Below are 23,986 nucleotides of genomic sequence, written 5' to 3' on the forward strand. Positions count from 1 at the left end.
GATTCACTCGATCTACCCTGTCTATACCTGACATATGCTTCCTTCTTTTTCTTAACCAAATCCTCAATTTCTTTAGTCATCCAGCATTCCCTATACCTACGAGCTTTTCCTTTCACCCTAACAGGAACATACTTTCTCTGTATTCTCGTTATCTCATTTCTGAAGGCTTCCCATTTTCCAGCCGTCCCTTTACTTGCAAACATCTGCCCCCAATCAGCTTTCAAACGTTCTTGCCTGATACTGTCAAAATTGGCCTTTCTCCAATTTAGAACTTCAACTTTTAGATCTGGTCTATTCTTTTCCATCATTATTTTAAATCTAATAGAATTATGGTCGCTGGCCCCAAAGTGCTCCCCCACTGACACCTCAGTCACCTGCCCTGCCTTATTTCCCAAGAGTTTTGCACCTTCTCTAGTAGGTTCTTCCACATGATGAATCAGAAAATTTTCTTGTACACACTTAACAAATTTGTCTCCATCTACCCCTTAACACTATGGCAGTCCCAGTCCATGTTTGGAAAGTTAAAATCCCCTACCATAACCACCCTATTATTCTTGTAGGTAGCTGAGATCTCCTTACAAATTTGTTTCTCAATTTCCCTCTGACTATTAGGGAGTCTATAATACAATCCCAATAAAGGGATCATCCTTTTCTTATTTTTCAGTTCCACCCAAATAAATTCCCTGCATGTATTTCCGGGAATATCCTCCCTCAACACAGCAGTAATGCTATCCCTTATCAAAAATGCCAGCCCTCCTCCTCTCTTGCCTCCCTTTCTATCCTTCCTGTAGCATGAGTCACAAAGATGTACTTTGGTCCGACTCGTCCACACCAACCAGATATCTTAATCTAGTCCCATTTGCCAGCACTTGGCCCACATCCCTCTAAATCTTTTCTATTCATATACCCATCCAGATACCTTTTAATGTTATAATTGTACCAGCCTCCACCAGTTCCTCTGGCAGCCCATTCCATACATGCATCACCACCTATGTGAAAAAGTAGCCACCTAGGTCCCTTTTAAGTCTTTCCCCTCTCACCCTAAACCTATGCCCTCTAGTTCTGGACTCCTCCCAACAAAGACCTTGTCTATTTACCCTATCCATGCCCTCATGATTTTATAAACCTCTATCGGGTCACCCCTCAGTCTCCGACGCTCCAGGGAAAACAGCCCCAGCCTATTCAGCCTCTCCCCCAGAGCTCAAACCCTCTAACCCTGGCACTTCACGAGTATTTTCAAACAAAATTTGAAATCAAGGCATAAAAATAAATATTAGACAAATAAGTAAAATGAGCTAAGTTTTAAGGGATATTTTAAAGACATGACGATGTTTAGAGAACAAATTCCACAACTATGGACCAAGGCTGTTGTATGCAAGGTTGTCAATGATGAAGTAAAGGATATTAGAGATGAACAAGACCAGAATTCATCTTAGGTGAAATCGACAACAAGGAGCCACACTTGTAAATGAAAAGCAGAAAGGTTTGAGGAGATTTGAAGAAAATATTTTTCACTCAAAAGTGGGTGGGGGGGGGGGGGGGGGGTTGGAAAGCACGAGGATAGTTGAGGCAGATAACCTCATATCCTTCAAAAAGTATTTAGATGAACACTTGAAATGTCACAGCATTCAAAGCTATGGGCCTAGTGTGAGAAAGTGGGACTAGCTTATCATTAGTATATGTTTAGCAGTACAGACTTGATGCGCTGAATGATCTTTGTAAGAGGTGTGCAGAATTTGAGAGATTTGCAGGGCCAGAAGTGACAAAACAGGGAGTGGTGATTTTGCAAGATTTGAATATACTGTGCATTTAACAGACATAATACAGTTTTGTAAGACTTGCCACTGCAAGAATTCCAGAGATGAAACTGTAAGGAATTCTGGCAAACATCTGATCAACTGGGCTACAATCACCTCCAGTGCTAAATATTATGATATGTGAAAACAGGTGGTAAAAATCCAGTGAACACCAATGTATTTTTTAAAAAGTGAACTTGATGGGCTAAGTGCTGTTTGTAATTTTAAATGTTTTATGTAGCAAATAACAATTAATTCATCACTTTGAACAATGGCTTTTTGACTTTAAAAGCCCAAAGTATTTGAATATTTCCAACAAACCTTATGATTGACAAGTAGATTCACCAGATTATATCATTTGATCATTCAAATGACATTTTCTTCTGTACAGGTCTGGTATCTACAAAGTGATTAACTAAAGATCAGTACAGGAAATAGTCTTTTCTTTGCCCAATTTCAGGTTCTTACAGTTACAAGTAGTCACTCAGACAATTGTTGTCAACTGCCTTAAAAGGTTGAGAAATTATTTAAGTATTATTAACTATTTCTTCCTTCATACTTTAGTAGATTAAAAGTTAGAATTTTATTCTTCCGAATGAGATAAATAAATTTCCTTTTGAAATAAACAGTTAAGGATTAGAATCATACTCAGAATTGTTTGAAACTTTCCTAAAGCTTGGTCATTTCTGAATAATAAACAAGTGAAATACAATGGATGCTGAAGATCTGAAATAATAAACAAAAAAAGCTGGCAAAATCCACTAGAGGATATTAACATTTCGAGGGCAGTCTGACTGTTCAGAATTGGCTGAGAGTTTGGAGTAATCAGTGCAGTGGTGGCCCTGGTCATCTCCCCGCTTTTTCAGGTCCCTCTCCATCAGGACCGCAATGAGGCCTACAGCCAGCAGTGCTCATAACGCGAGTCCGGGGATTCACACGCGGCCTCTGGATATCATCAACAGAGTGCAAACCTTTCCCTATATGGCTGAAAGGGGGTGCCCATACCCGGGTGGAAAGAAAACGACTCAGAAACCCAACTCTCTCCCCAATCCGACCCCCACCCGCCAAATACTCACCACCCGCTGCCACGGAAACCAGAGTGGGCGGTGCTTCTGGCAATCATCCCAGTGTCAAAGGGGCGGGGCAACTGGTAGACACCCCTCAATGGCACAGGGGGCGTGGACAATAATGAACCCGCCCCCCAGAGTGCGGGGTGGCAACTGGGTTCGGGCGGACGGTCTGATGACGACACCCTGAATAGGCATGTAGGCTGGGACTATAGTCATAGCCCCGGAGCGCGTCATCATCACGGAGTTAGGGGCGGGTCATTTTGGGAGCCACACCCCCAAAGGGCACAGCGGTCGGAAAAACCGTGCCGCCGAAAGGATGGGGCGTCAGGTGACCACGCCCTCACAGGCACCAGGCGGAGATATTGCTGACCACGCGCCTTTTGGTGGGGTGAGGCGTGGCCTAGTGGCCTCGCCCCCAGTGGAACGGGGAGGGGCTAATAATGGCCGCGTCTCCAGAGCTCCTGGTGACTGACAGCCGTCACCACTGGAATAGAGGCGTGGCGTCTTGTTAGCCACACCCAAGGGACAAGGGGCGGGGCAATGATGGTCACTGCCCTAGCAAGGCGGGGTAGCCTTGTTACCGCGCGCCCCCACGCTAAGAGGCGGTGCTTCTGCTAGTCCCACCCACAAGGAAGTGGTGGATCTGAGGAGCTGCTCCAGTTGGGAAAGTTACACTCTCACCTACACTGGAGAAACCTGAAACTGTACAATTTCACTAAATTCTAAATGAAAATAAAATACAGTATTCATTTTAAATAAAGCAGTTGGAAATTTATTGGAGGACCATACATTAAAGAAAAACCACTGTCACAAACTTGACTGAAACCAACCAATGCTGGAAATCATAGCAGGTCAGACAGCACAGATGGAGAGACAGCAAGCGAACGTTTCGAGTCTAGATGACTCTTCATCACAGCTGAAGTGTAGAGGGGACAGAATTTATGCAATAGAGTGGGGGGGTGGCACTGGGTGTAGGGTGCCGGTGAACAAAAGATATTGATAGTTCACATGAAGTGATCGGGATGTGAGAATGGTAGAACAACGATGTGTTCCTGTCAGACTTGAAAGGCCAGTAGGTGGGATGGGGATGGGAGGGGAGGACATGATAACCAATTTAAAAAGGAGAAAGGTGTCGAATTCGATATTAACTCCAGAGGATTGTAAAGCATTTACTCTGAAGTTGAGATGTTGCACCTCCAATTAGCACTGATTCACTGGGAACACTGCAACATATTGAGGACAGACATGTGGGCATTAAAGCAGGATGATGTGTTAAAATGACTGGTTATGGGAAAGTCAGACTGGAGGTATTCCGCAATGTGGAACAATACCCAGTCTGTGTTTGGTTAGCACAAACTTGAGGTTCAGGAGTGTGGATCTGGAAAAGCACAGCAGGTCAGGCAACATCCGAGAAGCAGGAAAATCGACGTTTCAGGCAAAAGCCCTTCATCAGACATTCCTGATGAAGGGCTTTTGCCCGAAACGTCAATTTTCCTGCTTCTCGGATGCAGCCTGACCTGATGTGCTTTTCCAGAACCACACTCTTGACTCTAATCTCCAGCATCTGCAGTCCTCACTTTCACCACAAACTTGAGGTTCACAACAACTGGTTCTTGCTGCTGTGGGTCATCTCACAGCATGACCAGATCGATCTTTCTCTGCTCACTTCCAAACAGTTTGGAAATGTTTGGTGAGCTCACACCAGCATGATGAGGATAATAGAGCTTATGGACTTTAATGGATGATGTGACTAACAATGTATCCCTTAAATTAAGAGTTAAGCATAGATAAAGAAATAAACAACAGAGAAGGGGTGAATTAGATCAAATCAGGAAGAAACAAAAAAATTGAAATACGTGAAGACTGTAAATGTAACACCCAAGCAGAAATTGCTGAAAAAACTCAGCAGATCTGGCAGCATCTTTGAAGAGAAAGCAGAATTAGTATTTCAGGTTCAGAGAACCTTCTTCAGAATTTGAAGGGAATATTACATAAAGGGATGTGAAAAAGACAAAACAGGAAAAGTAAGATGTTTTTTACATTGAGGGTTCTAAATCACAAGGTGAATTTATTACCTTACTTCTTATTATCTTATTCATTATTCAAGGTGAAATTGGAGGAATTTGAATTGTTTAAAATGTGAAAATAGGTGTTTAATTAAAGATACTATCAATAATGAGAGGCTGGATAGGCTGGGACTTTTTTGCCCTGGAGCATTAGAGATTGAGGGATGACCTTGTAGAGATGTATAAAATCATGAGGGGCATCGATAAGGTGAATAGCCAAGTTCTTTTTCCAACGCTAAGGGATGCCAAAACTAAACAGCATAAGTCTAAAGTGAGAAGGGAAAGATTTAAAAGAGATGCATGTATGAAATGAGCTGCCAGTGGAAATTGGAGAGGTGGGTACAATTATAACATTTAAAAACCACTTGATTAGATACATGAAAAGGTAAGGTTGAGAGGAATATGGCCAAATGCTGGTGTGACAATGCTGTCACTTAAAAAAAAAACAAGGACAAAATAACTTTTTAAAGAGATGTTGTAAAGACAGAAATGCTGAAGAGTCTAGGCTTAAGAGGCCTTTGGTTTTTTTTTATAAAACAGTTTAATAATGCAAGGGGAGTGGGCAGTTTTCCCAATTCAGGCTTCCTAGTTTTTTATTTAGCTGTTGCAATCACAACATATGTGAGTCCAGAAGAGTTGTAAGCTTCAGTAAAGAATTCCTCTGACTTTCTCTGAGATCACTCTCTGGATGTTGTTCCCTCCTGCCTGTAAGAATCTGTGTTTGAATTTACCTTTTTGCCAAGGGGTGTGTTTTTGGAATGTTACTGTAATGGAACAGTTAATTAGTCAAGTTACTGTATTGGGTCAGTTACGTTTTCCAATAGCTAAGTTACTCTAAATTCCACTTTCTTTTGTTCATGTTTCAACTGTTGTGTTTTAATAAATTTTGTTTTGCTTTAGGTTTGACCAGTTGCTTCACACCTGGAACACCCACTTCACATCAACCTTTAAATTAAGAAAAAAATTAAGGTCTGGGCTACCTTCTTAAAATATTTTGGGGGGGGGGGGGTCTGGCCTGGTCCATAACAGAGCCAAATGGAAGTGGTTCAGTTTAGGATACCTGGTCAGCATGTATATGTTGAACCGAAGGGTTTGTTTCCAGGCTGTGTGATTCTATGATTGTTTTTATTAGTTAAGTCAAGTAAGTGTACTGATCCAGTAAGTTCTTAAAAATAAGAGCAAGGGTGAGGATAACTTATCATTCCTGTGTGGAAAACAGTGGAATGGCATAGATGTACCTAAAGCAGCTGGAATGCAACTGCTCAAGAAGGATGCTTATGACCAGCTTCTCAAGGGAGTTAGAGATGAGCAACAAACGTTGCCCGAAGGTTCACATCCTATGAATTAATTTAGAAAAATCCACCACAACCTTTCAAGGTTCTTACCTCAAAATGTATCGCCCAATTCCCAAACTTGCTTGCCAATTCATATATTAATAATTGCATTTGCTGTTGACATGTTTCTAACTTATCAATCACTCAAGCTGGCATTAATTCTTCAGATGCCAAAAACCCAAGACCATGGATTTCCAAAAGATAATTCAAAAAACAAACTGTGCAGATCAAAAGTAGATCGGTGATACCCCCAAATCCAACTGAATGTACAAACATAAATTTTCTAAATAATTTTATTGCAAACTCAAATCTACATTACTACAAACAAATGTTTTGGCATGATCAAGGTGTGACAGTATTTTATACATTGACATTTTACAACAATTTTATATTGTTAAGGTATAGTATTTATTTTTATCGTGGTAGCCATAATTTCTTTATGGAAGGCAGCTTGCACACATGCTATATTAATACACAGACCTCATCTATGCCAATTTACAATTGTAAGAGTAACCTTATACAGCAGAATTTATTTAGCAAATTTCTTTTGTTCAATTTCATCTTCAAGGCTAACCAAGTACTGAGATGCACACATATATCTCAAAACAAGGAACTCCAACTTTGTACAGATCTTAGGCAAGGCCATATATGGAATGTGTGCAGTATACAGTACCATGTCTGTAAAATGAAAAAAAAGTTTCAAGAGGAGCAATAAGAATGATTCTGGGATTTAAGAATTGAAATTGTAAACAACGAGTTATGGAGATGAACTTTTATTAGAGAGAAGAACACGGCAGCCATAGTTCCTCCTTGGAATTAATTAGAATGAACTCACTGTACCACAAGATTATGTACAATTATATTTTGAAGATAGATAATAAACTTTTCAAACACTTTCTGTCAGGATGTGAGTGATAACAGAGACCTGTTGTGCAATGAACAAGTGATTCACCACCAAAGGCATTGCAACATTCTATTCTGCAAAATGAAAGAGAGACCATTAGATTTCTCAGGGCATCATTTGTTTCAGAAAATAATTGTACATTTCCCCACACCATAAAATGTTGATTTTTTTCATATTTAAGTGGAGATTATACAAATATCCACTGTTTAGAATGCTTGACCTTGTTAATTATGTTTTTATTTAGCCTCTGGAAGAGGGTAACTTTGGAAAAGCAGTAGTTATTGCTCACCCTTAGTTGTTCTGAGGTTTTGTGAGTCAATCATATGGAACAGCCACAGATAGGGGTTAAAGCTTCCCTTGAATGAAGTACATTAATGAAGCAGTCAGATTTTTTAAATGACAAACTAGCAGTTTTTCCTGGCACTGGTCAAATTGCTTGAGTGATATGATTCAATTTCAGGATTTGTCATTTTGGAACCATAAACATCACTCAACAAAACCAAAAGGATTTCTTGGCACAGGTTAGTTAAGAACATATCAAGAACAAACATATTTCAGAATTAGCATCTTTTGGAGTATTGGGTAAATACTGTGAATGTTTACCACTGCAGCCTGGAATATCTAGTCTGCTACACACAAAATGGTTATCCTTGAATCATGACATGCATTCAAGACGTTAACTGGTGTAATATAAAACTACCATTAAAATTAATAATTATCCACTCCAATTCCTTGCTTTCTGCAGAGTTTTTCAAGCCTCACCGCCATATAGAAAGCTAGCCAATTACCACTTCATAATTTTGAGTCACTATTGACAGGTGCCTTGTTTTGCAAAGAAGGATAATGCAAACAAACCTATTTGATGGATGTTTGCATGTGAACAGCACATTAAAAATAGAATTAACTCAGTGATTTATTAGATTCCTTTTAAAATTAGAATGTAACAACTTTTAAGTAGCAACATAAAATGTCTAGTACAGGCAAGACAATTCAACTCACTTGTACTTACAACAACTTCAACCTCTTTTTGTCACTAAATTCAAACAGCAGTTGCCTCCATTAATAGAGATGCACACACATTTATCTAAAAACACTAAATGTTGAGTAATGATGAGAAGATAAGACTTAACATATAACATTACAACAAGTTTCATCGAAAAATTCAGAATACTAAAATCTCAAGTTTTTTGTTTCTTGAAAACAAGCAGATGATTGTCACAGTACAATCTGTATTTTAGCTATTTGGCTGTTTAACAGCAAAACCCAAAAAAAAATTGGCAAATGAAATGCAAAATGTTCATGTGATTGTACACAAATACAAATCTTACAGCAAACTGTATAACCATCAGTGCTCAATAAATTACGTGTCCTTACATTCCCACATTGGACAAGCTGGTGCACTCTGGAATGTTTTTAATATTTACACAAAATGGTTGACTTTGGACTGTGTGTTTTAGAATCTTTTCCTGAACAATGTTTAGAACAAGAACACACTTTTCTGGTTAAACTGGTAATCAGTAATGAATGTAAATGTAACACATTTATTGTAATACTTCTGAAACTGTACTCCAACTGTTCCCAATATATCCCCACCCCTCCAACATTCATGAGGTTTCCTGAACCCTACAGTTTGGTAAATAGCATGGCCCAGTTTACAGTTTTCTTTATAATTGTTGCCAACACTTCTCTGTTATAAGCACAAGTAGACCTTTGCTCAAATTAGTGTGGACTGGTTAATAGCTGTAGCCCACTGTGCCTAAAGGCCTGCAAGCAAATTATAGTACTCATACAGACAGCATTCAAAGTTGAGCTCAAGCTGGTGGTCTTCTGATGGAAGACACTCAGTGTTGTAACCATTTGGCCACCATACCATCTGTAACAAGGCTTTGTTTCTAATCTAAAAATACTGCCATCCTTAGATCTGTACTAAGTCCTAACAGCTACTGAATGAAGACAAGTTGCTAGAAAGGTAAACTACAAAAACATAAAGTATATCAAAATTGATTCCTATCTATTGAACAATTCCTGCAAAATGACTGTAAGCATTAGAACTAGTTTTAGAGCTTAAAAGTAGAAGTCACCATGGGCTCATAGATAATATCTGTTTATAATGACATACAATATTTTCAATACTCAGTTATGTAACAATTGCACTCATAAATACAAAGTTATTAGATAGAACTGTTTCTGGTGGTACTTTTAAAAATCATTTTTGAGGAAACATTTTGCAGACACTAAATTAGAACAAAAGAATTGCTTTTCTATTATTAACATTATTTCACATACACATCACTCTCATTATGAGCACAATAAAAAAAACTGTGAAAGTGTACCACTAGTCAAAACTTACATATTTTCCTTTGGATGGCCCCATTATTATCAAGCCCATATAACTCTCCAAGTATTGATCTCTATACCATTTTCACCTGATTCAAGTGATAGTTGTACATACCCAACATTTCATTTGTTCAAAAAAATGGTGAGGAATTATGGGTATCAATCTGTGGACAAGCACTAAGAATTAACATAGAATTGACTGCCTCCCTTATAGAAATCAAATGCACCACAGCAACTACCTCTGACAATTAAATCCTCACTTGGATGTAATTTACCTATGCTTTAGGGTCAGGTGACAACATACTTCCTCAATATGCAACTTTACATATTGCATTCCCATTCGACCTTAATGAAAACACAAGTGAAATTTTAGTGACCGTTATCCGATACTTGGTTGCTGCATTTAATATGGAAGAAAAAAAAACTTAGTGCAAAGTTTAGTATAAACACACAGGTGCGTTAATCCACAGGGCAATTCACTGCTTTAGAGAGCACCCATAACTTATAAAACCAACCATCTTGTGTTTCCATGGTGGAAGTGCACTAGTATTAGGTTGCAATCCTATTAACAAACAGATGCAGTTGTACAACAGTGCAACAGTTTAAAACGTACAATATTCACAGCACCAAGTCTAAAACTAATACGCATTGGCTTGTCATCGGTAGTGCAATGTTACTATTCACCATGAAAAGAATGAAAATTTCTACAACATCCAGAAGCTGCTTTGAGCTACCTCTCAAAAATGAAATATGACAGTCCATGCTTCATTTTAGTCTGTAAAAATCAATGAAGGATGTTGTGCATACATGACTGTTTCAGAGATGGCAATCAACTGTTTCCTATTGCTGGTAGTTTCCGTACTGTGCCTGCAAGAGAAAAAAAACTAGCATCAATAAATTAATAAAACTGGTGAAAAGAAAACTGATACACAGATTTTAAATGAAGTACTTTTGAAACTGCCATATTTGTCACTTAAAGCTGTATTTTTGCTGCATATTTCACAACTTGGTTGACCACTCACTTTAACATAAAAATCAGCAAGTCACTGACAAAAACCAATGCTTATATTTCTGGAGATTTCTCTGATACTTATCAAATACTTTCTTTCTAGGTATAAAGCCTAAACCTCAAAATCTACTAAGCACAAAGAAAAAATAAAAGTGTGCAGAATTAGCAAAAGTCTCTTTAGTTCATCTAACACCAAATCCCCACAACTGTCTTACCCAATCCCCACCCCTCAGCTAAGATTAATCCTCATCCCTATGATAATACTTAAACCTCTGAAATATATTTTAAAAACTACATTACCTGCAAATCTGTCATAATCACTGAATAGCATGTTCTTTTCAAATTAATGTGGGTTTGGACCATTTCGGAGTCCTGACCTTGCACTTGAAGGCAATATCCTAATTGGCTGCTTCTGTGCCTACAATCCAACTAAGGTTAGTCACCCTGTTCCTGAGGGAGCAGGCCTTATTGGTACTATCAGATGGCCTGTAAACTTGGAGAGACAGTGGCTTCACCTTCCTGAAGTCAACACTGCTGCTATAGGAGGGGGCATCTTGAGACACCTTCTGGAGACATTTCCATTCTGTAAAAATTAAGCGTGGGCCACAGCTGCAGGGTCACTGTGGAGAGGAAAGCTTGTGGCTCCCGGCCCTGACTGGGCTCCAGGAAATCACCTCCAAATACCTGTCATGCTTTGGCCTTAGTTGAGAGCTCATCCACAACTGAGAAAATAACATTGAAATAAACAGATTGGGGATATCAATTTGCAATGCAGTTATCCGTCAAGGCAGAGGGCCTTGCCATTTCTATCCTGTGCCTGCCAAGATCAGCCAGACTTGGGAACTCATCAGCCACTAATCTGAAACTGAGCCATTCTAAAACCTTCTGATCTTACTGTCAAAGCTGCATCGGCGGGCCTGAGAAAATTCCATCTGGGCAAACGATGACAAACTCCTGCATATGATAAATATGGTACTGAGGTTGACGAGGTCAACCAAGGACAGGATAGTCTTTTTAAAAAAAAAATCAAGTCAATGTTTCTGCTCATGATTCAATGGTAAATTGTATGTGTGCATGTTAGATGAGAACATAGGCTAGTGTAGCTGTGATCAGCCTTCCTCATCCTACCAATACTACCGCTGTCTGAGATACAGACAATAGCTTTACAGTCTCACTCTCACATTACAAGATTCTTAACTAAAGATCCACTCCAGGGATTGTGCACAAAAATCAAGGCAGACTCCTAAGGGCAGAGTTGAGGGAGTGCTGCACCATTAGGTCTGCTATATTTTATTGAGACACTAAACTGAGGCTCCATTTGACTGCCTGAGTGATGTAAATGATTAGAAGCAAGGGAGTTATCCCTAGTAACAACTATCCTTCAATCAATATCACAGAAAACTAGATTATCTAGTCATTATTACATTGCTATTAATAGAAATCTGCAGTGCATATAGACTCCTGCATATCCTACATTGTAATGACGATGATAATACAAAAAGTATTTCAATGGCTGTAAAACACATAGAGATGTTTGATGGCAAAGTAAAATATTTTGTTTGTGTTTTTCTCTCAGAAAAGTAATTCTCTCCTTTTTAAATATTCTGCAAGGCTTGCCATTTATTGCTCGTCCCTAGCTCCTGTGAAGGTGGCCTTGCTGCTAGTTTCAGAACCAATTAAAATCTTCTTTTTAGTCATTTGAAATAACTGAGTAGCTTAGTGGGCAACTTCAAAAGGATAAGTAAGTCCAAGATTTTCACCATAATAGAGAGTGAATTAACCCTGGTGAAAATGCTGGAAGCAGGCAGGAAGTCTAAGACCCGCTGAATATTGAAGATGGTGGATGGGTGCCAATCAAATGGAGTATCCTGGATGGTGTCAGAGTTCTTCAGTGTTATTGGAGCTACCCTCTTCCAGGGAAGTGGTGAATATTCCATTACATTTATTGCTGTGTGATATAGATGAGGAACTATATCAAGATGCGTCACCTGCTGCAGAATACCCAGCCTTTGATCTTTGCTCTTGTGTCCACAGTATTAACATGACTGGCCCAGTTCAGTTTCTTGTCAATGGCAACCCCAAGATATTGATAGTTGGGATTCCATAATGGTAATGTTATTGAATATCAAGGGATAATGGTTAGATGCTTTCTTGTAGGGGACAGTCACTGCCTGGCATGTGCCTCACGCATAAATTACTTGCCTCTTATCAGTTCAGAAGTGTGGTGCTGGAAAAGCACAGTTAGGCTCTTAATGATTCCTGATGAAGGGCCCTTGCCCAAAACATCGATTCTCCTGCTCCTCAGATGCTGCCTGACCTGCTGTGCTTTTCCAGCACCACACTCTCAACTTTGATCTCCAGCATCTGCACTTTCTCCTCTTTTCAGTTCAAGCCTGGTGTTGTCCTTTCTTGTGGCATTTGGGCATGGACCGCTTCAGTATGTGAGGAGTCATGGATGGTGCTGAATGTTGTGCAGTCACCAGCGAACATGCCGACTTCTGACCTTATGATGGAGGAAGGTCATTGATAAAGCAGCTGTAGATGGTTGGGATGAGGACACTCCCCTGAGGAGCTCCTGTAGACGTGTCCTGAGACTGAGATGATCAACCTCCAGCAACAACAATTTTTCTTTGTGCCAGGATTGACTCCAACCAGTGGAGTGTTTTCCACTGATTTCAATTCTGCTGTTGCTCCTTGATGCCACACTCAATCAAATGCTGCTTTGTTGTCAAGGGCATTCACTTTTGCCTCTCCGCTGGAATTCAGCTCTTTTGTTAATGATTGAACCAAAGCTGTAATGAAGTCAGGAGCTGAATGGCCCGGACAGAACCCAAACTGGGCATCAGTGAGCAGGTTATTGTTGAGCAAATGCGACTTGATCTCACTGTTGACAACCTCTTCCATCACTTTGCTGATGACCGGTATGATGATTGGGAGACCAAAGCTGAAAAAAGCTGTAAAGGAACTGCCGAAGCTGTCAAGGAACTATCCAAACAAATGCATGGAGTTCAAAAAAGTGCTAGGTACTTCAGAGCTCCTGTTGCCAAAAAATGATTATAGAATTTGTCCTGCATGACTGATTTTCCTCACTACAATTTTCACAAAAGGTGTATCAAGTCAGCATTTTGATGTGCATTTCCAACTGTGCATAGAATGAAGAAGTTTGTTTATATAAGGGATTAAGCACTTACATAATGTTAGTTTGCTTAAAGAATTTGAAGGAATTTCAATGTTTTGATATTTTTTGTATCAATGCAACTGTGTTTTTTAATTTTTAAAAATATTATCAATAGACACATGTGTTTATTTTCTGTCAGCATGCCTCCTGAGGTATGCCCAAGGTGGACATTTGTTGTCTTGCATACAGAAGGAAAAAGGATGGTGGGTGTGGTTGGATTATGAGTTGGCAGACAGCATATAAACAGCTAGGGGGTTTAACGGGAACATAGAAAGCATAAGGAGCCATGTGAAATTTGTAAATGGACATAGTATTGCATTTGGGTATTTAATGTTTTTATTTAAACTTAAGTTCTCAGTAGCCAAGGCTACTGAATTACTAGTCCACTAAAAGTATTGCTATGCTACCATATCCCCAAAAGTAGATAACTTGAAAAGATACATTTTTTGATCTAATATTCGTGAAGTATTGCAACATAATTTTCTCACATGAATATTTCTAGCTTTCTTCCAGAGCATTGATCCAATGAAAAATTCTTATAACAGAAAGTTTATACACTATTGGCAATTATTAGCACCAGAATTTTCTTTGATATAATTAGATACAATTATGAGGCTTGTTGGGTCACTTTTGTACAGCTGATACTACCACATCCCTGTCAACCAATTCATAGTTTGAAATTGATCTTCCCCAGTTAAACTTCCTGATTTCTGAAGAAGATGGTTTCTAAACTGAAACAACAGGCATATAATAACTTCTCACAGCTGATGGAAGAAAATCAAAATCATGGCAACATGCAGCAAGTGTTGGTCACTTGAGGAACTCTGGCTCTGAGTCGATGAGCTGGAGTCTGAGCTTTAAACACTGCAACATCAGGGAGGGAGAGAGTTACCTGGATGCTGTGTTTCAGGAGGCAATCACACACCCCTTAGATTAACTACTTCACATTGGTCAGTGGTCAGGGACAGGAGGGTGTGACTAGGAGTGAGTTAGGTAGAGGAATCCAGGAAGTAGTACTGAAGTAGTCCTTTGAGCATGCCTAACAGGTTTGAGATTCTTGCTTCCTGTGTGGATGAGAATGAGGGCTATAAGGAGGATAAGCAAACTGACTGTGGCACAGGGAGCCATTCAAAAGGCGAAGAAAAAAGAAATGCAGCTGTAATTGGGGACAATATAGTCATGGAATAGACACCATTCTCAATGGACAGGATCAAGAATCTTGAAGGCTGTGTTGCTTGCCTGGTGCCTGGGTTCAGGATATCTCATCTGGGATGCAGAGGAACTTGGAGTGGGAGGGAAAGATCCAGTTGTCATGGTCCACAAACAATATAGGTAGAAAGAAGAAAGAGGTTCCACTGAGGGAATGTGAGAAGCTAGGGGCTAAATTTAAAAGCAAAATGAAAAAAAAGGTAATAATTTCCAGATTGCTACCTCAGCCATGAGCTAACATGCACAGGGTCAACAAGATTATACAGGTAAATGCGTGGCTTGAAGGTTGGTGTGGGACAAATGCATTTAAATTCATGGGACATTGGCACCAGCACTAGGGAAGGAAGGAGCTGTTCCAATGGGATGGGCTTCATCTGAATCGTGTTGGCATCAGAATCTTAGCGAATTGCTGAACTAGGGCTATAGGTAGGGTTTTAAACTTTAGAATGGGAGGTGGGGAGAGGAAGGGGGAGGAATACAATTCCATGGGAACTAATAAAATTGAAGGGGAAGGCTTCGTAGGTTTGCTGGTTAGAGATGGGCTTGATTGGAAGGGATGGAATGTGTGAATGTTATAGTGTATGAAGGAACCATAAAAATGTGTAAGGATAATAGAACAAACTTAAAGGCTTTGTATCTTAATGCATGAAGGATTCAGAATATGGTAGAAGAACTGATGGTACAACTCAAGGTAATTCAAGGTCACAAGGGATTTAAACTAGTTAAAATTTGGAAAGACTCTGGAGAACCTATTAAAGTTTTCAGAACAAGTAATAGGACAGAGTGCAATCTGACTCGAGGGGCAGCAGAAAAAGGGAATCTATGAGAAAGAGGTTGGTCAATAGAGTACTGAGGGTGTTGTATTTATATGTATGCAGTATATGAAACAAGATAAATGGAGTTTGTAGCACAGATTGAAATTGCCGGGTATGATGTTGTGTGTACAAGATGTGGCTGCAAGAGATTCAGGGCTGGGAACTAAATATCCAAGGACAAATCCTATCAAAATGACAGGCAGATGGGAGGAGGGACGGGATTGCCTTGTTATTAAGAAATGAACTTAAATCACTGGCAAGAAGTGATGTAGGGTTTGGAAGGCGTAGAATCTTTGTGGATAGAGTTGATGAACCGTAAACAAAAAAAGACCCTGATGTGAGTTATGGAGGCCTCCATGCAGAGGTCAGGATGTGAGGCAAAAATAACATCAGGGGACAGAAATTACATCACCATTAGATGGCTATTACAATGACTTCAACATGCAGGTGTTCAGGGAAAATCAGGTTGGTAGCCAAGAAAATGAATTCGTAGAATTCTACAAGATGGTTTTGTTTGGAGCAGCTTGTGGTACAGCCCACCAGTGAATTGACGATGTTGGATTTGGTGATGTCTAATGAGGCAAACTTGATTATGGAACTGAAGGTGAAGGAACCTCTGGTGCCAGTGACGATAATATGATAGAATTCACCCTGCAGTTTGAAAGAGACAGGTCTGATGTAATTATAATTGTATAACATAACAAAGGTTAACTACAAAGACATGAGGAAAAAGCTGGCAAAAGGTGATTGGAATGGGATACAAGCAGTGTAGGCGGTGGAATGGCAATGGCAAGAGTTTCTGGGGGTACAGCAGAAATTCACCCAAGGAAGAAGAAATATTTTAAGGGGAGGATGAGGTAACTATGGCTGATAAAGGAAGTCAGGGACAGCATAAAAGCAAAACAGAAGCATACAATGTGGTGAAGATTAGTGTCAAGCCAGAAGATTGGAAAGCCTTTAAAAACCAGCATACAACTAATAAAGCAGTAAGAGGGTAGAAGATGAAACATGAGGGTAAGTTAGCTAATAATATACAAGAAGATTGCAAGAGGTTTTGTTTAGATATATAAAGAGCGAAGCGTGAGTGGACATTGGACTGCTGGAAAATGAGACTAGAGAAGTAGCAATGCAAAACAAAGAAATGGCAGAGGAACTGACTAGGTAGTTGTATCAGTTTTCACGGTGGAAGACACCAGTCGCATAGCAGCACTTCAAGAGAGTCAGGGGGCACCTTGTGAAAAGCCTTCTGGAAATCCAAATAGGTCACATCCACTGGCTCTATTTTGTTTCACTTACTCATTAGCTCCACAAAGAGTTCTAACAGATTTGTCAAGCATCCCCTCCCCTTGACTAAGCTGTGTAGACTCAGCCCTATTTTATCATGCAATCTCGTTCTTAATAATGGACTCAAAATCTTATTTGCCATTTGCCATTATCCTGAATGTACTGGCCCTCATGAAGGAGAAGATGGATAAATCACCCAGAGCAGATGCAGTACACCTCAGGATTCTGAGGGAGATAGCTGAGGAGATTGAGGAGGCGTGGGTGGTGGTGATCTTTTCGGAATTACTGGAGTCAAGGAGGATCCCAGAGGACTAGAAAATGGCAAATGGCAAATACAATTTTGAGTCCATTATTAAGAACGAGATTGCAGAGTACTTGAAAGTGTATGATAAAATAGGGCTGAGTCTACACAGCTTAGTTAAGGGGAGGGCATGCTTGACAAATCTGTTAGAATTCTTTGTGGAGATAATGAGTAAGTGAAACAAAATAGAGCCAGTGGATGCGATCTGTTTGGATTTCCAGAAGGTTATTCACAAAGTGCCAGAACAGGAGGCTGCTAAATAAAATAAGAACCATGGGGTTATGGCAAGATCCTAGCATGGATAGAGGATTGGCTGACTAGCAGATAATGGGATCAATTTCAGGATGGCAGCCAGTGACTAGCGGAGTTCTGCAGGGGTCCATGTTGGGACCACAAATATTCACATTATACATTAATGATCTGGACACAATGAGGGCATTGTTGCTAAGTTTCCAGATGACACAAAGATAAGTGGAGGGACAGGTAGTGTTGAGAAGGCAGGGAGGCTGCAAAAAAATTTAGACAGTCTAGGACATTGGGGAAAGAAGTGGAAGATGAATACAATGTGGTGAAATATGATATTATACACTTTGGTTGAAAGAATACAACCATGGACTATTTTCAAATGGGGAAAGGCTTTGAAAATTTGAAGCACAAAGGGTCTTGGGAGTCCTAGTTCAGGATGGTTAACTTGCAGGTTCAATTGGCAGTTAGGAAGGCAGATGCAATGTTAGCATTCATTTCAAGACGGCTAGAATACAAGAGCAGAGATGTGCTGTTGAGGCTATAAAAGGCTCAAGTCAGATCACTTTTGGAGTATTGTGAGCAGTTTTGCCCCATATCTAAGGAACAACGTGCTGGTATTGGAAGGGGTCCAGAGGAGGTCCACATGAATGATCGCAGGGATAAAGGACTTGTCATATGAGGATTCAGGGTCTGTACTAAATGAAGTTTAGAAGGAAGAAGTTGGATCTCAATGTAACTTACAGAATACTGAGGGGCAAGAGAGTCAATGTTTCGGGTACAAGCCCTTAATCAGTAATGACATTCCTGATGAAGGGCTTATACCCGAAAGGTCAACTCTCCTGCTCCTCGGATGCTGCCTGACCTGCTGTGCTTTTCCAGCACCATACTTTTCAACTCTGATCTCCAGCATTTGCAGTCCTCACCTTTTCTTCTAGAATACTGAGGGGCCTGGATAGAGTGGACGTGGAGAAGATGTTTCTACTAGGAGAGACCAGGACCCAAGGGCGTGTCCTCAGGATGAAAGGACGACCCTTTACAGCTGAGATGAGGGAGTATTTCTTGACCCAGAGGGTGGTGAACATATGGAACTCATTGCTACAGAAGGCAGTGGAGGCCAAATCATTGAGTATATTTAAGATAAAGATAGATCGCTTCTTGATTAACATGTGGATCAAAGGTTATAGGGAAAAGGCAGGGAAATGGGGTTGAGAAATGTATGAGTCATGATTGAATGGTGGGCAGACTCGATGGGCCGAATGGTTTTATCTTATAGGCTACACGTCCAGTCGCATCCTTCGATGGTCTGCACCAACATTAGGAAGGTCAATGTATCATCCTGTCCCACTCTTGAAAGATCCTTCATTCAAACAGAGGGATAACCAGGAACCCTGCTTCTAAAGTTCTGCAAGTGCATTCTACATACAATTCATGGTGAATGTGTACCCTTAACAACATCAACTGTGCTCTTTAACTGTCCCAGCAATTTATTAATGTTGGAAACTCGCTGTGTGAAGAAATGATAGATTCAAACCCACACTACACTATTCTGTAATACATTGTTGCTGTTTTCTGAAACTGTCATTTTAAAAAGTTATCTTGATCAATTAGGTACCACACAGCAGACATCAACATCTAACTTAACACGTTATTCAGCCACTAAATTAAATCTGGAACAGACGAAAATTCCTTCTTCATTTGGGCTGTAAAAATGTATCTAATGTTCAACTTATACTGCAGCAATGGGAATTTTTATGATAAGCGAGGAGTTGCCAAGAAGATGGGAGTAGATTAGATGCTAGTAGTGTAAATTAAAATGATATACATTAGGCAGTTAGAGATTGTAAAACAGAAAAACATTTGTATTGACCATTTATAAGAGCTTGCTCAAAAATACAGAATTGTTCCTGTTACGAGATGCTCTCGATTTGATTACAGATTTTTGAGCTAATCATGTAATTAAAATGACACAAATGCTAGTCAGCTAGTGTTTTGTTTTCACAGGCCATTACACACATCAGTTATTAGAGTAACAATAACCCATGAGGAAATACCCAATTTCAATTGGTAAGTTTGAGAATTTCAGTGCATATAGCAAAAATGCAACTTATCTCACATGTCAGTTATAACTTCTCAAACAAATCACACATGATGAAATCTTCGCCAATAAAAAAATTAAGAAACAGTAAACCTAAATTATAATGACTTCTATGTGACCTCTTGCTTTTTTGGGAAAATATAGCATGTCTCAAATTGTGGTCTTAAAATGGTGTCCTAAAATGATAAAATCAATTGCACATGAAGTTTATTGTGAATCTGTTAATTTCTGGATTCCTGCTTATTCCAAGTGAGCATATGAACATGTTATCACAACTGCTTCACTTCTTCCACAGATTCACTGGATGGAAACTTCAGCTCTGGAAGACGCAGAGTTTCGGTGCAGAAAAGGCACTTAATTAGGCGAGGCTTGTGTCATGCCCGAACACTACCACTGTTTTAATGCCTCCACTAAAATGAAGTCTGAGGAATGAAAACCCATGGGTGACATGGTGGCTCAGTGGTTAGCACTGCTGCCTCACAGGGCCAGTGACCTAGGTTCGATCCCAGCCTTAGGTAACTGCCTGTGTGGTGTTTGCACATTCTCCCCATGTCTGCGTGGGCTTCCTCCAGGTGCTCTGGTTTCCTCCCACAGTCCAAAGATGTGGAGGTTAGCTGGATAGGCCATGCTAAAGTACTCATACTGTCCAGGGATGTGCAGACTAGATGGATTAACCTTGGGAAATGCAGGGTTATGGGGAGAGGGTCAGTTTGAGTGGGATGCTCTTTGGAGGGTCAGTGTAGACTAGATGGGCCAAATGGCCTCTTTCTGCACTGTAGATATTCGATGAATCTATGGTTGACCTTCATGCCCCTTTGCTAATTGAGTCCCTTATTGCTAACTGAAGATCTCTGCCCACCACTTCTGGAATTAACCTAGCTGCAGGGAGCATGATCAACACATCAAGCTTCGTAAGCAGCTTGTCACCTTTGGGAGTGGGATGGGTTTGACCAAAGGCACTTCATACCTGACCAATGGAGTAAAAGTTAGGTAAGAGGGTATCTACTGAAAAACACTGCCTCCACATCTCCATGCGACCCCTAGTCCCAGAACCCACCCTGATCCTGGGTGCTCTTCCACAGTAGCCATGGCCTCCTTCTAGTAGTCGGCAGCCCTCACTAGGTGAAACCTTTACTTATGGCATCTTATTTCCAGGTGAAGGCCCAGAGCCTGATTAGCATTAGATTCAGCACACCTTCCCAGGAAGAGGCAGCATGGGTCTGTTGCCAGCTCTCAAAGCAACTGACAAGACCTCCCTGTCTCAACAGATTCTGCCCATTGAGCCCAGTCAGAAAATCAAAGAGACATTAGGTCAAAATTGAGGTCCTTTAAAATAATTCCTAGAAGCAACAACCCATTTGCAAAGGGTTCCGGAGAGCCAAAATATAGATGAAATGAATAGATTTAGAAGCTTAATATTTTTTCATCTTGATGATTTGGCAAGAAATCCTCACCTCTTAAAGGGATTACTTTAGGAAGAAAATCATTGAGAGATTAACAAGCACCCATCTAGCAGAAACAAGCATGGCACTATCAAGGTATAAGAACTGTAACTCATCAACATTATCATAGAACCATCTCAGAGAAAAGAACCGGAGTTTAATTCCTCGGGTATGGCTGCAACAATTTCACAAAATGATAAGAACCTCAGTTTCTACATTTTGTCTGAAGCACACTGTGTCAACTGAAGTGAAGGGATGGAAGGTGCCCAAGAAAGCACTTTGGCATCATCATCTCACAACATACAGTGAACATGGGTACACAATTTGATTTAAAAAGTCATAAAATCAAAAAGGTGTCTTATTATTATGCCAAACTAAGATGCAGAGTCCCTAAAACGTACATTGCTCTTTAGTTTATCATGTTAAAATGCAATAAACTCAAGATAATGCGAATGGTATTGTTTAAGTGGTTCAGATAACATGCAAGAGTCAGAGTTAAATACAGGGGAGAAAAGAAGAGTGAAGGATCTCAGTTGCAGTGAGGCCTTAATCTTGTGCACTAAGTAGCACTCTTTGACTGATATTTAAACAACAGATCCAAGCTGGCCAATTATTGCCCCATCAGTAAAGTGATAGGAGTCATTGACAGCGTTAACAGACAGTACTAGTTTAGCAACAGCCTGCTCACTTATGCCCAATTTGCGTTCTGCCTGGGCCACTCAGCTCTTAAGCTCATTGCAAGATTGGTTCAAACATAATAAAAAGAGCTGAATTCCCGAGGTGAGGTGAGAGTGACAGCAAGACCGCATTTAACTAAGCGTGACATCAAGGAGCCCTAGCAACTATGGAGTCAATGGGAATCAGGGGCAAACTCTCCACAGTGGAGTTGTACTTGGCACATAGGAAGATGGTTGTGGTTGTTGCATGTCAGTCATCTCAGCTCCAGGACATCTCTGCAGGAGTTCCTCAGGATATTGCGTCCTATGCCCAAACATCTTTAGTTGTTTCAGCAATAACCTTCCCTCTAGCATAATGTCAGAGGTAGGGATGTTTGCACAATGTTCAGCACCATTTGTGACTCCTCAGATGCTGAAGCTGTCAATGGCCAATTGCATCAAGACCGACACAAGATCCAGGCATGGGTTGACAAGCAGCACGTCATTTTAAAAAAATTCTCCTGTGGGACATTAACATCACTAGTTGGCCAGCACCTATTGCCCATGCCCATCCTATTCCTTGCCACTGAGGGTCCCTTGTCGTGGGGCGGCATGGTGGCTCAGTGGTTAGCACTGCTGCCTCACAGGGACCCGGGTTCAATTCCCATCTCGGGCAACTATCTGTGTGGAGTTTGCACATTCTCCCCGTGTCTGCGTGGGTTTCCTCTGGGTGTTTCAGTTTCCTCCCACAGTCCAAAGGTGTGCAGGTTAGGTGAATTGGCCATGTTAAATTGCCCGTAGTGTTAGGTGAATTGTCAGGGGTGAATGTAGTGGAATGGGTCTGGGTGGGTTGCTCTTCGGAGAGTCAGTGTAGACTTGTTGGGCCGAAGGGCCTGTTTCCACATTGAAGTGAATATAATTTTAAAAAATCTAATAACATTTGTACCAAACAAATGCCAGGCAATGGCCATCTCCAAAAAGAGACACATCTAACTATTACCCTTGACATTCAATGGTGTTATCATTACTAAATCCCTCACTATCAACCTCCTGGGGTTTTCCATTGACCAGAAACTCAACTAGCTATATAAATAGTAACTATGAGAGCAGGGTGGGAATGCTGCAGTGAGTAACTCAACTCTTGACTCTCCAAAGCCTGTCCACCATCTAGAAAATTCAAATAGAAAGTATAATGGAATATTCCCTACTTGCCTGGTTAAGTGCAGCTCCAACAAAACTCAAGAAGAAATTCTCCAAAGTACCTAAGACAGAATCTTCCGAACCCATGACCACTTCCCTCTAGAAGGACAATGGCAGCGGATACATTGGAACACAACCAGCTGCAAATTCCCCTCCATGACACTCACCATCCTGACTTGGAAATGTAACACCATTTCTTCACTGTTGCTGGGGCAAGATAATGGAATTTCTTCCCTAAGGGCATTCTGGTTCAACCTCCAGCACAGGGACTGAAGTGGTTCAAGAAGGCAGCTCATCACACCTTCTCAAGAGTGGCAAGGGACAGGACGGGCAATAGATGCTGGCCAACTAGTGATGCCGATGTCCCACAGGAGAATTTTTTTAAAAATGACATTAATTGGAGTTTTAGCAAGTTTGATAACAGATTTGTAGGTGGACAAAGGATTAACTTGCTTGGAAATTCTCTCTCATAAAACATGATTAACAAGGAAGTAGCAAGTCTGAAGAAAATCAAAGTCACTGAGACATTCCACCCATATCAACATGTGTCTGCCAATAATGGACACAGCTCTTTTACTTGGTATTTGAAGTGTTCCATGTTCAAGGTATTTAATTCTGTGTGGCATGGTTGAACTGACAAAAAAAGAGAATGGAAGTATAGATGAGAGGTATTGATTCTTCAAGCCACAACTGCAAATATTGGGTGATGTTTTAGTAAGAACAGAGAAAATGGTAAAAGAGGGAGTGGTGTGGCACTGTTAGTCAAGGTTTGTGAGAAGATTTGTAGCTCGGGTGCTTGTTGTTGTGGTTCTGTTCGCCGAGCTGGGAATTTGTGTTGCAGACATTTCATCCCCTGTCTAGGTGACATCCTCAGTGCTTGGGAGCCTCCTGTGAAGCACTTCTGTGATGTTTCCTCCGGCATTTATAGTGATTTGTATCTGCCGCTTCCGGTTGTCAGTTCCAGCTGTCCGCTGCAGTGGCCGGTATATTGGGTCCAGGTCGATGTGCTTATTGATTGAATCTGTCGATGAGTGCCATGCCTCT

At 40.5% G+C, this 23,986-nt stretch overlaps 2 protein-coding genes across 7 annotated transcripts in view; both read right to left on the bottom strand.

Annotated features, from left to right (window-relative positions):
* The window catches only part of mtg2 (mitochondrial ribosome-associated GTPase 2), a 20,747-nt gene extending 10,636 nt beyond the window's left edge, over nt 1-10,111 (bottom strand). For 2 of the 4 annotated variants that reach the window (XM_043710644.1, XM_043710646.1), the window contains exons 1-2: nt 2,873-3,150; nt 2,118-2,196 (exon numbers count right to left, since the gene is read on the bottom strand). Coding sequence is in view for 1 of the 4 variants with exons in the window: in XM_043710648.1 (XP_043566583.1) it covers nt 9,521-9,559 (39 nt within the window). In the remaining 3 variants the exon portion in view is untranslated. Of the gene's footprint in view, nt 1-2,117; nt 2,197-2,872; nt 3,151-9,520 lie in introns of those variants that run through there. The other 2 variants (XM_043710648.1, XM_043710647.1) reach the window with 2 other exon arrangements.
* LOC122560216 (calcium-responsive transactivator-like) overlaps nt 9,748-23,986 on the bottom strand; it is a 119,320-nt gene continuing 105,081 nt past the window's right edge. For all 3 annotated transcript variants that reach the window (XM_043710641.1, XM_043710643.1, XM_043710640.1), the window contains one exon: nt 9,748-10,374. In XM_043710641.1, coding sequence (XP_043566576.1) covers nt 10,337-10,374 — 38 coding nt within the window. In that variant the 3' untranslated portion in view covers nt 9,748-10,336. The remainder of the gene's footprint in view (nt 10,375-23,986) is intronic.

This window comes from Chiloscyllium plagiosum, chromosome 20, assembly GCF_004010195.1.
Source record: "Chiloscyllium plagiosum isolate BGI_BamShark_2017 chromosome 20, ASM401019v2, whole genome shotgun sequence".
In the NCBI taxonomy this organism is placed as follows: Eukaryota; Metazoa; Chordata; class Chondrichthyes; order Orectolobiformes; family Hemiscylliidae; genus Chiloscyllium; species Chiloscyllium plagiosum.